General features: G+C 39.3%; 1 protein-coding gene across 3 annotated transcripts in view; it reads right to left on the bottom strand.

Moving 5' to 3' along the window:
• SDHC (succinate dehydrogenase complex subunit C) overlaps positions 1-13,607 on the bottom strand; it is a 29,259-nt gene that overhangs the window by 13,352 nt on the left and 2,300 nt on the right. For 2 of the 3 annotated variants that reach the window (XM_029228685.1, XM_029228684.1), the window contains exons 2-3: positions 10,510-10,566; positions 8,173-8,274 (exon numbers count right to left, since the gene is read on the bottom strand). In XM_029228685.1, the coding sequence (XP_029084518.1) occupies positions 8,173-8,240 (68 nt within the window). In that variant the 5' untranslated portion in view covers positions 8,241-8,274; positions 10,510-10,566. Of the gene's footprint in view, positions 1-8,172; positions 8,275-8,412; positions 8,540-10,509; positions 10,755-13,607 lie in introns of those variants that run through there. The other variant, XM_029228686.1, reaches the window with a different exon arrangement.

Consider the following 13,607-nt stretch of genomic DNA (forward strand, 5'->3'; position numbering starts at 1 on the left):
TGATTAGAAGAGTCAGGAGACTAAAACCCAGAATGAGCTGAGGCTTGCAAAAATGTCAAGGACAACGACAAGGGGCTTTTAAAATTGTATTCAGGGAAAGACAGCCTCCTAACTAGGGTTGACAATTTTATGTTAATGGATGACAGAGTGCAAAGCAGATTGCTCAACTATTTTATTTGTCAAAGAGAATGATTATCAGACTGAAAAAGACAGAACAAATATTGATTTGAAAGAAAAAAAAAAAAGTCGGGAAATTATAAGACATTGCTTAGCATTCCAAGTGCACTTAGGGCTCCTGGCAAGATCAATTAAATCCCAAGAGCTAACACATGGAATATATGCACTGTTCTAGTAATCTTTTAGACATACTGAAATGGAAAATGGGAGTGATAAAGTCAAATGTTACCCTCATTTAAAAAAAAATGGTTAGGCTTCCCTGGTGGCGCAGTGGTTAGGAATCCGCCTGCCAGTGCAGGGGACACGGGTTCGAGCCCTGGTCCGGGAAGATCCCACATGCCGTGGAGCAACAACTACTCCACGCCCGTGTACCACAACTACTGAAGCCCGTGCACCTATAGCCCGTGCTCCGCAACAAGAGAAGCCACCACAATGAGAAGCCCACGCACCACAATGAAGAGTAGCCCCCACTCACTGCAACTAGAGGAAGCCAGCACGCAGCAACGAAGATCCAATGCAGCCAAAAATAAATTAATTAATTAATTTAAAAAAAAATTTTTAATTAAAAAAAATGGTTAAAACCATAGCCTGGTTAGCCTAGTACTGAGTAGGTAAGGGAGATTTTATTTTCCAAACAACCATGATATTATTTCCAGTCTCACATGATCTTCCAGAATCTTGTCACTCCTCATCAGGCAGCATTTATATTTAGCGCCTTGACTCTGGGCAGGACTTCATGACTGACTGCCTCAAGATACAGAATGCAGCAGAACTGACACTGCACGAGTTCCAAATCACCTGCCCTCCTTCTATCCCTCCATCCCTTCATCCATCCCTCTCTTATGCAATATGGAAGCCCAAAATAGCCTCAGCAGAGAGATCATGTAACAAGACCCATGTAGAGAGAAAAACGAAGTCCCCTCTAAGAGCCAGAATCAACCCAAAACATGTGAGTAAACGGATCTTCAAATTATTTCAGTCCTAGCCTTGTGTTCTCTAGTTGAGGCCTCAGACATCATGGAGCAGAGACAGATCATCCCCACTATTTCCTTTCAAACATCAGATAAGAGTCAAGCACAGAAAATCAAGATTGTTTAAATTCACTTACAGAAAAGATGATCACTAGGAGCCAGTATGATTTCCCTTTGGAAAATTTTTTTTCAGGAAATACTGAGATCCTTTTGAACACAGATTATATCTTATTCATCTTTGTATTTCCAACTCCTAAAAAAGTACCAAGCACACTGTGAGCAACTAACAAATATCTACTGATTTGAAGTGTGTTAAATTTCTTTCCTTTTTTGACTGTTAGTAGAATGTTAATCAAGGAAAAGCTAGAGACATAAGATATATGATTTTCAGCAAGTGACCTAACATCACGCTGCAAACAATACCACCAGAAAAGTAAAAAGCAAAGAAGATATATAAATGGCCAGTAAGTATATGAAAAGATGCTCAGCATCACTAATCATTAGAGAAATGCAAATCAAAACCATAATGAAATACCTCTTCACATCCATTAGGATGGCTATTATTAAAACAACAACAAAAACAGCAAATCACAAATGTTGGCAAGGATGTGGAGAAACTGGAACCCTTGTGCACTGCTGGTGGAAATGTAAACAGTGCAGTCCTTGTGGAAAACAGTATGTTGCTTCCTCAAAAAATTAAATATAGGGACTTCCCTGGTGGTGCAGTGGTTAAGAATCTGCCTGCCAATGCATGCGACACAGGTTTGAGCCCCGGTCTGGGAAGAACCCACATGCTGCGGAGCAACTAAGCCCATGCGCCACATCTACTGAGCCTGTGCTCTAGAGCCCGCAAGCCACAACTACTGAGCCCATGCACCTAGAGCCCATGCTCTGCAACAAGAGAAGCCACCACAATGAGAAGCTATGCACCGCAACGAAGAGTAGCCCCCGCTTGCCTCAACTAGAGAAAGCCCGCACACAGCAAAGAAGACCCAACACAGCCAAAAATAAAGAAATAAAATAAATTTATATAAAAAAATTAAATATAGAATTACCATATGATCTGGCAATACCACTTTGAGGATATACCCAAAAGAATTGAAATCAGAGATTCAAAGAGATATTCGTACACCCATGTTCATAGCAGCATTATTCACAAGAGCCAAAAGATAGAAACAACACAGAAATCCATGGACGAATTAATGGATAAGCAAAATGTGGTATATACGTAAAATGGGATATTATTCAGCTTTAAAAAGGAATTAAATTCTGACACATTCTTCAACATGGATGAACCTTGAAGACGTTATGCCAGACGAAATAAGCCAGATACAAAAGGACAAACATTATATGATTCTACCTTATGAGGTACCTAGAGTAGTCAAATTTATAGAGACAGAAACTTGAATGGTGGTTGCCAGGGGCTGGGGGCAGAAGGGAATGGTAATTATTGTATAGTTTCAGTTTGGGAAGATGAGAGGATTCTGGAGATGAACAGTGGTGATGGTTGTACAACAATGTGAATGTACTTAATGCCACTGAACTATACACTTAAAAATGGCTAAACTGGCAAATTTTATGTTATATACATTTTACCACAATTTAAAAAAAGTAAAAAGACAACCCAACTTAAAAATGAGCATATGGGCCTCCCTGGTGGCGCAGTGGTTGGGAGTCCGCCTGCCGATGCAGGGTATACGGGTTCGTGCCCCGGTCTGGGAGGATCCCACGTGCCACGGAGCGGCTGGGCCATGGCCGCTGGGCCTGCGCGTCCGGAGCCTGTGCTCCATGGCGGGAGAGGCCACAGCAGTGAGAGGCCCGCGTACCGCAAATAAACACATAAAAAGATACTCAATGTCAATAAAGGTTGTCAGAAAAAAAAATGGACTTAGATCTATTTTATACGGTTCAAGGTAGAACTAGAACCACTGTACAGAAGATGTAAGTTGTAGTAAGTTCAATAAAATGAGGGTCTTTCTGATAATAAGAGAAATTCCCAAATTGGAAAAGGGTGATAGTGAGTTCCTTTTCTCTGGAGGTGTGCAAGCATAGGTAGACATCCATTTATGAAAATACTGCAGAGGAAATTCACTCATTAGGTACAAGAGTGGCTTTTAAACATTTTTATTTTTATTTTTTTATTATTATTATTTTTTTGAGCAGCACTCTTTCTTCAAATGCAAAATCCTTAAAGTCACGTTGCTTTGGTTATCCAGGACTAAGGGCCTACAGTGCAATTTGCATGTTGGCCAGCCCCACACGACTATCCGCAGAAGCTTAATGGAATATCCAAAGCCCCAAGTAGCAGTCTTAAAACCAATGAGGTTGAAGAATAAATTAAAATTTAAGAACGTTTCTAACTCTAAGTTTTTAAACTATTTTCTAATGTCCTTTAGAATGACTTGTTTTCCCAATAATGTAATCCCTATATACACTTTTGCTTTGATAAGCTGACTTAATTTATTAAGAGATAAAGAGTACTTCAGGGACTTCCCTGGTGGCACAGTGGTTAAGAATCCGCCTGCCAATGCAGGGTACATGGGTTCGAGCCCTGGTCCCGGAAGATCCCACATGCTGCAGCGCAACTAAGCCCGTGCGCCACAACTACTGAGCCTGCGCTCTAGAGCCCATGAGCCACAACTACTGAAGCCCGCATGCCTAGAGCCCATGCTCCGCAATGAAGAGTAGCCCCTGCTCACCACAACTAGAGAAAGCCTGTGTGCAGCAACGAAGCCCCGACGCAGCCAAAAATAGATAATAAATAATTTATTTTTTAAAAAATTAAAAAAAAAGAGTACTTCAGAAAGGGCTAACTTAACCATATACTTCCGTGCTACCTCCAAAAATCTATAAAAGTTAGTAACAGAAAATATGATTCCAGATATCTCAGAAATCTTTCCCAGACATTTCACTTTGGAAACAGCTCTATGTTTCCTGTCTAGAGTTTCATAACCAAAGAGCAAACAAGGTAGTTTAAGTCTCATCTCATCAGCTTATTACTGTTTGTTATATGAGCTGTGAAAAAAGGCCAGGGCTTTAAATATAGACTCAAAATAAATTGAGAAGTTCTTCATCATTATAATCCTCCCCCACATCTTTCATCTCTTAAAAATAAGTTTTACCATAAAGTAGCAAGGATTGAGATCACTTATTAATCTTCTGTTTTAGTAGAATGTCCAATTTCTACTGTTCGATCAGAATTATTTCTGGAATCTGGCTTGGAAAAAATCTGAAGGGTTGTGGTATTTGTGGAGGTGGTTAAAATATGATCAGCCTCCCTGGCAGGAACCCAAGTAAAGACGGTAGCTGAGCTCAAGATGATTTGCTGAGTTAGCTAGAAAGGAGCAGATCTATAGGGGTTTTTGGGGAAGACACCAGCATAACAGCCATCAATGCTACTTCTGAAGACAACAAATTAACAGAAATAGATGTACGTATGCATATGTATATACTCACATATACACATGTACATGTGTGTATTCATACACATATCTCATAGATCTATCTACTGAAACAGCCTAGAAGCAATGATATCCTGGTAGCAATGAGCACATCTAGCACCCAGACCTTGATTTCACAGGAGCCATCTTGAAATAACTCCCACTAGCTAAGGCTGGGACAATCTGAACAACAAAATAAATCAGAGTAACAGTGTAACTCTTTGGGCAAAATAGGAATTGTGCAATAATAGGAAAAAAAAAAAATATATATATATACATATTTTTTAAATTAATTAATTAATTTTTGGCTTTGTTGGGTCCTCGGTGCTGCTCACGGGCTTTCTCCAGTTGCGGCGAGTGGGGGCTACTCCTCATTGTGGTGCGCGGGCTTCTCATTGCGGTGGCTTCTCTTGTTGCGGAGCACGGGCTCTAGGAGCGTGGGCTTCAGTAGCTGTGGCATGTGGGCTCAGTAGTTGTGGCTCATGGGCTCTAGAGTGCAGGCTCAGTAGTCGTGGCTAATGGGCTTAGTTGCTCCACGGCACGTGGGATCTTGCTGGACCAGGGCTCGAACCTGTATCCCCTGCATTGGCAGGCACCACCAGGGAAGTCCATATATACATAAATATACATATATATATATATATATATATATATATATATATATATATATATAAATATATATAAAAATATCTGTTCCTAGTTTCTGACACAGTGCTCCTAAAACCCTTATTAATCTCCTGAGTGATAGGGGTGCTAGGAGTATCTTTTTATTTGGTCTTTGACTCTGGTTCCTGACACACAGTTCCTAAATCCCTTGGAATTTCCCGGGTGGTAAGAGCGATCTTTGTTCTAATGAGGTGACTCTGGATGGGGGTTGGTCCCCAGAAAGACCAAACCATGACCAGAAGCTTGGAACTTTCAGCCCCACCCCCACCTCCTTCCGGGAAGGGAAGGGCTAGAGATTAAGTTAATAATTGATCATGCCTACGTGTTGAAGCCTCCATAAAAATCCCCGAAGTACAGGGTTTGGGAAGTTTTCAGGCTGGTAAATACATCCATGACAGGAAGGGAGTGCACCGCAACTCCATGGGGACAGAAGCTCCTGTGCTCAGGATCCTTCCAGACATAGAACTAACTAAAAGGGCACCTGGCTATCCATCTGTATCATTTGTAATATCCTTTATAATAAGCTAGTAAATTTAAGAAAATGTTTCTGAGTTCTTTGAGCCATTCTAACAAATTATTGAATCCACAGAGGGTGTTATGAAAACTCTTGATTTATAGTTGATTAGTCAGAAGTACAGGTGACAACCTGGGACTTGCGATTGGCATCCAAAGTGGCAGGCAGTCAGTCTTGTGGGACTGAGCCCCTAACCTGGGGGGGGTCTGTGCTAACTCCAAGTAGTAAGTGTCATAACTGAATTGTTGGACACCCAGTTGGTGCTGGAGAGTTGAAAAACTGGTTGATGTGGGAAAACCCATACACATTTGGTATCAGAAGTATCAAGAGTAGAGAGGAAACATTAGTGTCTTTCCTTTAGTTGGTGTCATAAGAGTAGAAGAGTTTTTCCTGTTAGAAATACTGGAGAAAGAAAGAGAAAGAGAGAGAGAGAGAGAGAGAGAGAGAGAGAGAGAGAGAAAGCTTTACCTTATAGTAATAAACAAGGTATGATGGAATTAGAAAACTCACAATTTGCCAACCATCGCAGTAATAACTGATTCAGGCAACTACCATCGAAAGATGCTAATGGGTAAACTTCTGAAGAGAAGTAGAATATTATACTCTCAAGTACCTCCCCACAAAATAAGAATTAATAAATACAACATCATTTTTCATTAACTTTATAGTGGAGAAACCTAGCAGACACACCTTAACCAGTGATAAAAAGTTACATCACCAACCAGGGACTTCCCTGGTGGTCAAGTGGTAAAGAGTCCACCTTACAATGCAGGGGACATGGGATCGATCCCTGGTCAGAGAACTAAGATCCCACATGCCACGGGGCAACTAAGCCCACGCACCACAACTACTGAGCTCGAGTGCCTCAACTAGAGCCTGTGTGCCACAAACTAAAGAGCTCATGTGCTTTGGAAGCCATGCATCACAACTGCAGAGCCCACGCATCCTGGAGCCTGTGCGCCACAACTAGAGAAGAGAAAACTCGCACGCCACAACTAGAGAGCAGCCCGTGCACCACAATGAAGATCCCACGTGCTGCAACTAAAACCCGATGCAGCCAAAGATAAATAAATTAAATAAATAAATAATAAATAAATCTTAAAAAAAAAAGGTAACATCCCCACCGATGGGATAAATCATCATCCTGTGTCACCCTCTGATAGGATGCACTAAGAAGAACATGGCATCACTTCAGAGGTATTCCTGCCAAAAATGCATAAACACAAGAAAACATCAGATATACCCCAAACTGGGAAACATCCTAAAAATGTCAAGATCATAAAAGATACAGAAAGGCTAAAACACTGTTCCATACTGAAGGAGATTAAAGAGACAACTAAATGTAATACATGATCCTGAGTTTGGCTCTTGGACCTATAAAGGACATTACTGGGACAACTGGCAAAATCTGAATGGGATCTGAGGATTAGTTGGTAACACTGGATCAATGTTAATTTTGACTGTGATGGTTGTAGTATGGAGAGTTTCCTTGAATTTAGGAAATACGCACTCAAGTATTAAGGGATTGTGGTAGGCAGAAAGATGTCCACATTCTAATCCCTGAAACCTGTGAGTTTACCTTAAATGGCAAAGGGGAATTAAGGCTGCAGGTGAAATTAAGGTTGCTATAAGCTCACCTTAAGATAAGGAGACTATCTTGGATTAGCTGGATGGGCCCAATATAATCCTTTTAAAGTCCTTAAAAGTGGAAGGGTCTGGCAGAAGGAGGGAGTTAGAGAAGAAATGTGACAATGAAGCAGGTTCAAAGTGACAAGATGGGAAAACTTGACCCACCATTGCTGGTTTTGAAGATGGAAGAAGACCACAAACCAAAGAATTCGGAAGAGCCTTCAGAAGCTGGAAAAGGCAAGGAAACAGATTCTCCCCTAGAGTCCCCAGAAACGAATGCAGCCCTGCTAACACCTTAATTTTAGCCCTGTAAGACATGAGCCAGAGTTTGACCTACAGGACTGTAAGATAATAAATGTGCTGTTTTAAGCTACCAAGTTTGTAGTTAACTTGTGACAGCAGCATTAGAAAACTAATACAGGAATAACGGGGTATCATCATCACTGCACTTGTTCTTAAATCATTCAGACATGTTATAACACATTGGGAATCTGCATAAAGGTATAGAGGAACACAGTGCACTACTTCTGCAACATTTATGTAAATTTGAAATTGTTTCGAAATAATTTTTTTAATTAATAGGAATTAACATTTTGACTTACCAGAATTTTCCAAATAGTAGTTTTGCAGGCTAGATTACCCTTCTAAGGCCAGAAGAGAGAATTTAGTCACCTTGTTATAAAAAAGGCCTAAGGGAAATAATCAGGGAGGCTATGGGCCAACCTCCAGAACTTTTATCCACTACTACTAAATTCCCTGGTTCCAGAGCCCTTACCTGTAGATAGTGACATGGGGAGACAAAGGACGGTTTGAACCAGTGTTCTTATTCCAGAACCTCTCCATCTCTTCTTTGGCTGTGGTTCCCAAAGGAACAGCACTAAAATAAAACCAAAAGGTTTTAAAATGATTAAAAGTAAACTTGGTTTAAATTTTCACATAACAAAAAGTTAAAATATAAAAAGGTAAGCTGGGCTAGATGAACCTATGTATTAGGAAAACATGTTTGTCCACTCACCTTATCTTTCTGCCAAGGTTGACTCAGTTATTAATAACCTCAATCACCCAATGAGGTCATATCAGAGGATAACTCTTCTTTCCAATCCCCCAACACACAGGTCCAGTAATGGAGGCTAAACTTCTTTCTTGTTGGGCGGCAGGGCAAATATAATATTTCAAAACCATTTACATAAATGGATTACCCTTTTCCCAGGCCATGAGTGATATCTCATACATTACCACCTGCTCTCATCTGGCTCTTCAAGACTCCTTTTTAGGTTCTCAAAAATCAAGAACTGGATTCAGCTCAGTACCTCTGAATAGCTTCTTGGTTTTCCTTGTCACTGGGCTAGGCTGAATCCAACTGTTTTATTCTTTTTCTTTTCTTTTTACTTTTTTTTTTTTTTTTTTTTTTTTGGCTGCACTGTGGGGCATATGGGATCTTAGTTCCCCCACCAGGATCAAACCTGCGCCCCCTGCAGTGGAAGTGCAGAGTCTTAACCACTGGACCACCAGGGAAGTCCCTGAAGCCAATTGTTAAACAGCTGTGTTCAACAATTTAACTTTCTAGGTGCCTATATTAAACATGATCTATCCCCCTCAAGAAAATATTTCCCCATAGATTACTTATTAATTGCAAAAGTTAAAAACAGTAACTCCATACTGGGAAAAAACTTAGCAGACATTTCTGTATTCAAATGATCAAAGTTAAAATCACTAATGGGACAAATGACATCATATGCCCCTGATGTGATGTACTGAGGATACAACATCATTTATGTATTACACTTGCCAAAAATGGATAACCTGAATCTAGTCATTAGAAAACAATCAGACAAACCTAACTTAAGAGACACTCTACAAAATAACTGACCTGTATTCTTCCAAAATGTCAATGTCATAAAAGACACAGGGAAGGCTAAGAAATAGTTCCAGGTTAAAGGGTACTACAGAAATATGACGACTAAATATAATATGTGAGCCGAATTAGATCCTGGATGGGGGACAGGTGGACTATATTTCTATAAAGTACATTATTTGGGACAAATGGAAAATCTGAAAAACAACTGTATATCAGATAAGATTACATCAATGTTAAATTTGCCAAATTTGATAATTGCATTTGTATAATCTTACTGTACTTTATAACATAATGCTCTTGTTCTTAGGAGAAGTTTTTTTTTTTGGCCACATCACACGGCATGTAGGATCTTAGTTCCCCAACCAGGAATAGAACTGGTAGCCCCTGCAGTAGAAGCTCGGAGTCCCAACCACTGGATCGCCAGGGAATTCCCTTAGGAGAAGTTTTTAGAAGTAAAAGGTCATGATGTCTGCAACTTAATCTCAAAGAATTCAGAGAAAATAATCACAATAATTAAATTGTGCTGAATCACACTAAATTGTCAATACTAGGCCAGTTCTGACCCACAAAAATGGCAATTTCATATAGCACAACCTAAAATATATAGAGTGATAGGTAAACACAGCAAAATGTTAACAACTGATGAATGCAGGTGAAAGGTATACAGAACCTCCTTGTACTATTCTTCCAACTTTTCTGAAAGTACAAATTATCAAAATATTTCTACTACCTCTCTTTTTTTTTTCTTCCGGCAGTACCACACAGCTTGCGGGACCTCAGTTCCCCGACCAGGGATTGAGCCCGGGCCGTGGCAGTGAAAGCACTGAATCCTAACCATTGGACCACTAGGGAACTCCCTGGAAGTACAAAATATTTCTAAAATTAAACGTTAAAAAAAAAAAGAACCACAAAGAGACAATTGTTGAAGTCAGTAGACTAGAAATGAATATAGCAGAAAGAAAGAGATATAAAGACTAAGGCCTGGGAGCTGCCCAAAATGCAAATCAATAAAGTTAGATATAGCAGAAAAGCTTAAGGTGAGGAAAATTGAGAAAAAAAACAAAGATATATTCTTATTCTTCCTTCTTCTACTACCAGATGAGAAAAATAAGGACCACAATCACTAAATTTTCAGCCAACCATCTACAATTACCTGCTTTCGTACATATCCCCAAAATATCAGTCAACAACCTACTGCTTTTCCCTGATGAAAAAAAGGTTAAATAACAATAATCTCCATATTTAGAAACTTACTTTCTGATACAGAGCAGAGGACTAAGGTGGGCACGGAGGCAATGATGGCCAGCACGTCTGAAAGATAAGAGAACCAACAGTCAATACACATTTAGAGATGTACTTCAGTATATCAACTTCTCTATTTTTGTACTGTATTAGACTCTGGGTGGAGGGGAAAATTAGGAATAAGATAAAAACAATGACAGTATCAGGATCTTTGAGATTTTTTCTAGTTGGAAAGCTGCAACTTTAAATAACTTGAGAATAATCACAAATATTACTCACAAATGCAAAATAAGGTTTTAGCTGAACACAAATAATACAAGGTAAAAGAATAACCAGAGTTGGTAATGTTCAACAAAGAAATACAGAAAGCAAATTTTTTCAAGCTAGATCTTAAAGGAGGTGATGTTTAAAAAGACAGGGGTTTAAAAAAAAGAGAGGGGGACTTCCTTGGCGGTCCAGTGGTTAGCACTCCTCACTTGCACTGCAGGGGGCAAGTGTTCAATCCCTGGTCAGGGGACTAAGATCCTGCATGCCATGAGGCATGCCAAAAATAAAATAAAAAATAAAATAAAATTTTAAAAGGGGGGTGGGTACAGATTAAGCCAGTGGCAACACCAAGTACTATGCCACTTAGCAAAAGCAGACAGCTGATGCAAATGGATGAATTTAAAAGGTTTAAAGAACAAGGGGTTTGAGGAGGCAGGGTCCTAAGTATTAAGCTGTCATTCTAGGAACTACCAACAAGTTCCAGACAACCTGGATGAACTTTAAGTGAAAAAAGCTGTCATATAATAGTGCAAAAAATATGAGAATGTAGATTTCTTTACTACCCACATGAAAAGGTACTTGAAGAAGGTAACACAAGTTTTCTACTAAAAAGTTGCTATTTTTGAAATGTATATATCAATACCGGAACTGCTTTTCAAGTCTGAGACTAAAATGTAGCCAGGCATTCTATCTAAAGAGAATTTAACTGATCCAGCATTTACATGGTATTATGAAAAACACATGATCACTACACCCCTTTAACTCACGTTATATCGAATCTTTCCAAAGGTATTTGAGAAAGTTATCAGAATGAAGCTCTGGGACCAAATACATTGAGATTCTACAAAAGTTTATTGTATATACACTATGTGCAAGGCACTGTGGGGATACAAGATCACATTGAGATCCAATGATCTTCTAAAAAAGCTCATGATGTCCCTCATACCATTGATATTAGATGCATAAATATTTCAAGAACCTTACACTCTACACTAGAACACTATAAGGGCCCACTATTTGAAGGAAAAATAATCCAACCAACACTTCCTTCAGCTCTTCCCTCTTTCCAGCTTTGGAGGCAAGAGATGAATACAGACATTGTGTACCCAAGGCTCCCAGAAAAAAAGAAGTGGGAACAAATCTCTTTAAATCAATTGTGACTCTGAAGTTGCAGGGCATGCATTCCTCACACCAGGCTACGTCCAGTCACTCAGCTACCCAGCAAGAGTTTGCAGATGTGGGTTGGAATCTACAGCACTCTCTGTCTAGTGCTATTGTCTCCCAGACAAATACCAATGTAAACTTCCCACAAGGCCCTAACAGAAACTAGTTGCACAACTGCATAACCTTATTTGAAATATGACAAGAGTAGATATCTAATCTATCCTTGCCTTTCATGTGAAACCAGGAACGCTGAAAAGATTTCTTTTTCCACCCAGGAAGAGTGCTTTATATGTTATAGCTAGAAAGTAACAGTACTTTGTTTTATTTTTAATTAACAAGCCAGAACTGATTTCTAGTTAGTGCCTGTCCCTTTCTAAATGCATTATACATGTCTCCCCCAAAATGTAATCATGGCTTAAATTGTTTTTGAAACTCTTCTCTGTACTGAGGCAACAACAGTAATGTAACAAGAACACTGGACAAAGTAAAAAAGCCAGACTGGAGGTCTAGATCTGCATAAGTTGTGTAACTTAGTGAGTCACTGAGCTTCAGCTTTTTCATTTATAAAACAGGATTGATAATACCTACATTATTGGTTGTTGGGAGGACTGCAAGAGAAAATGTATAGGAAAGCACTCTCTAAACTGCAATATACCACATACATGTAATTTAGTAATATTTCACTGGTCTCCCAAAGGTCTTTAGAATTCATATCACATTCTTTTTAAAACTCTGCAGTGTAAAAATATTCATCTGCTGAAAATGGATTTGACTTTTGGAAAAAACCAAAAGTTATTCAAAGCCAAGTCTATGTGATCAAATTGAATAAGATCCATTTTTGGTCCAAAACAAGATGTGACTATAATATAATGCATTTCTCTTGTATGCCCTCTAAACTTGATCTGATGGCATGTCAAAATTTAGTTTCATAAATGTCTGAGGTAACAGGAACATTAAAGTATTTACATAACCTTGAAGGACACAATGAAGAGCAATCATTTATATACAGAATTTCTGATTAATTGTATGAGCACCCAACTAACTCTAAAGATACAATGTTAAGTCATTCTTGATTTCTTTTCTCTTACATCTCCCCATATATATGCAAGGCATCACCCAATCCTAACAATACTATCTAGAAAACTTCAGTCCATTGTTTTAGTCTGTATTCTCTTCATTTCTCACTAGGACTGTAACAGGAGCTCCTGAATTGATCTCCTAGCACCAATCTCTTCCCTATCATTCAATATTAGCAGAGTTAAATTACTGAAAAGTAAAGCTGACTTCATCAATCATCTGCCTGCAAGTCTTTAACAGTTCCCCACTACTTAGAAGGTTCACACTGCAGTCAAACAAGGCCCTTCGCCACATGACCTGATCCAATTCTCCAGAGCTATTCTCCCACAAGCTCCCTTCAGCCCTCTATACTTCTACCACACTGAATGTTACATTACCCCCAGACAGAGCATAGTTTCTTTTGACCCCATGCCTTTGCTCAGGCTATTCTCTGAGTGGACCTCCCTAGCAGCCTGATAAAACTCATCCTTCAAGATCCAACAACTCCCAAATGGCAACTTCACCACTCCTTTAGCCCTACCTGCTGCACCTGTCATGCTCCCACATCACTTGTTCATATCCCTAAATCAACATTATGTTGCTTATTAATTAATCCATTTATC

Source organism: Monodon monoceros, unplaced genomic scaffold (assembly GCF_005190385.1).
Source record: "Monodon monoceros isolate NGI ecotype Baffin Bay Population unplaced genomic scaffold, NGI_Narwhal_1 Super_Scaffold_18, whole genome shotgun sequence".
In the NCBI taxonomy this organism is placed as follows: domain Eukaryota; kingdom Metazoa; phylum Chordata; class Mammalia; order Artiodactyla; family Monodontidae; genus Monodon; species Monodon monoceros.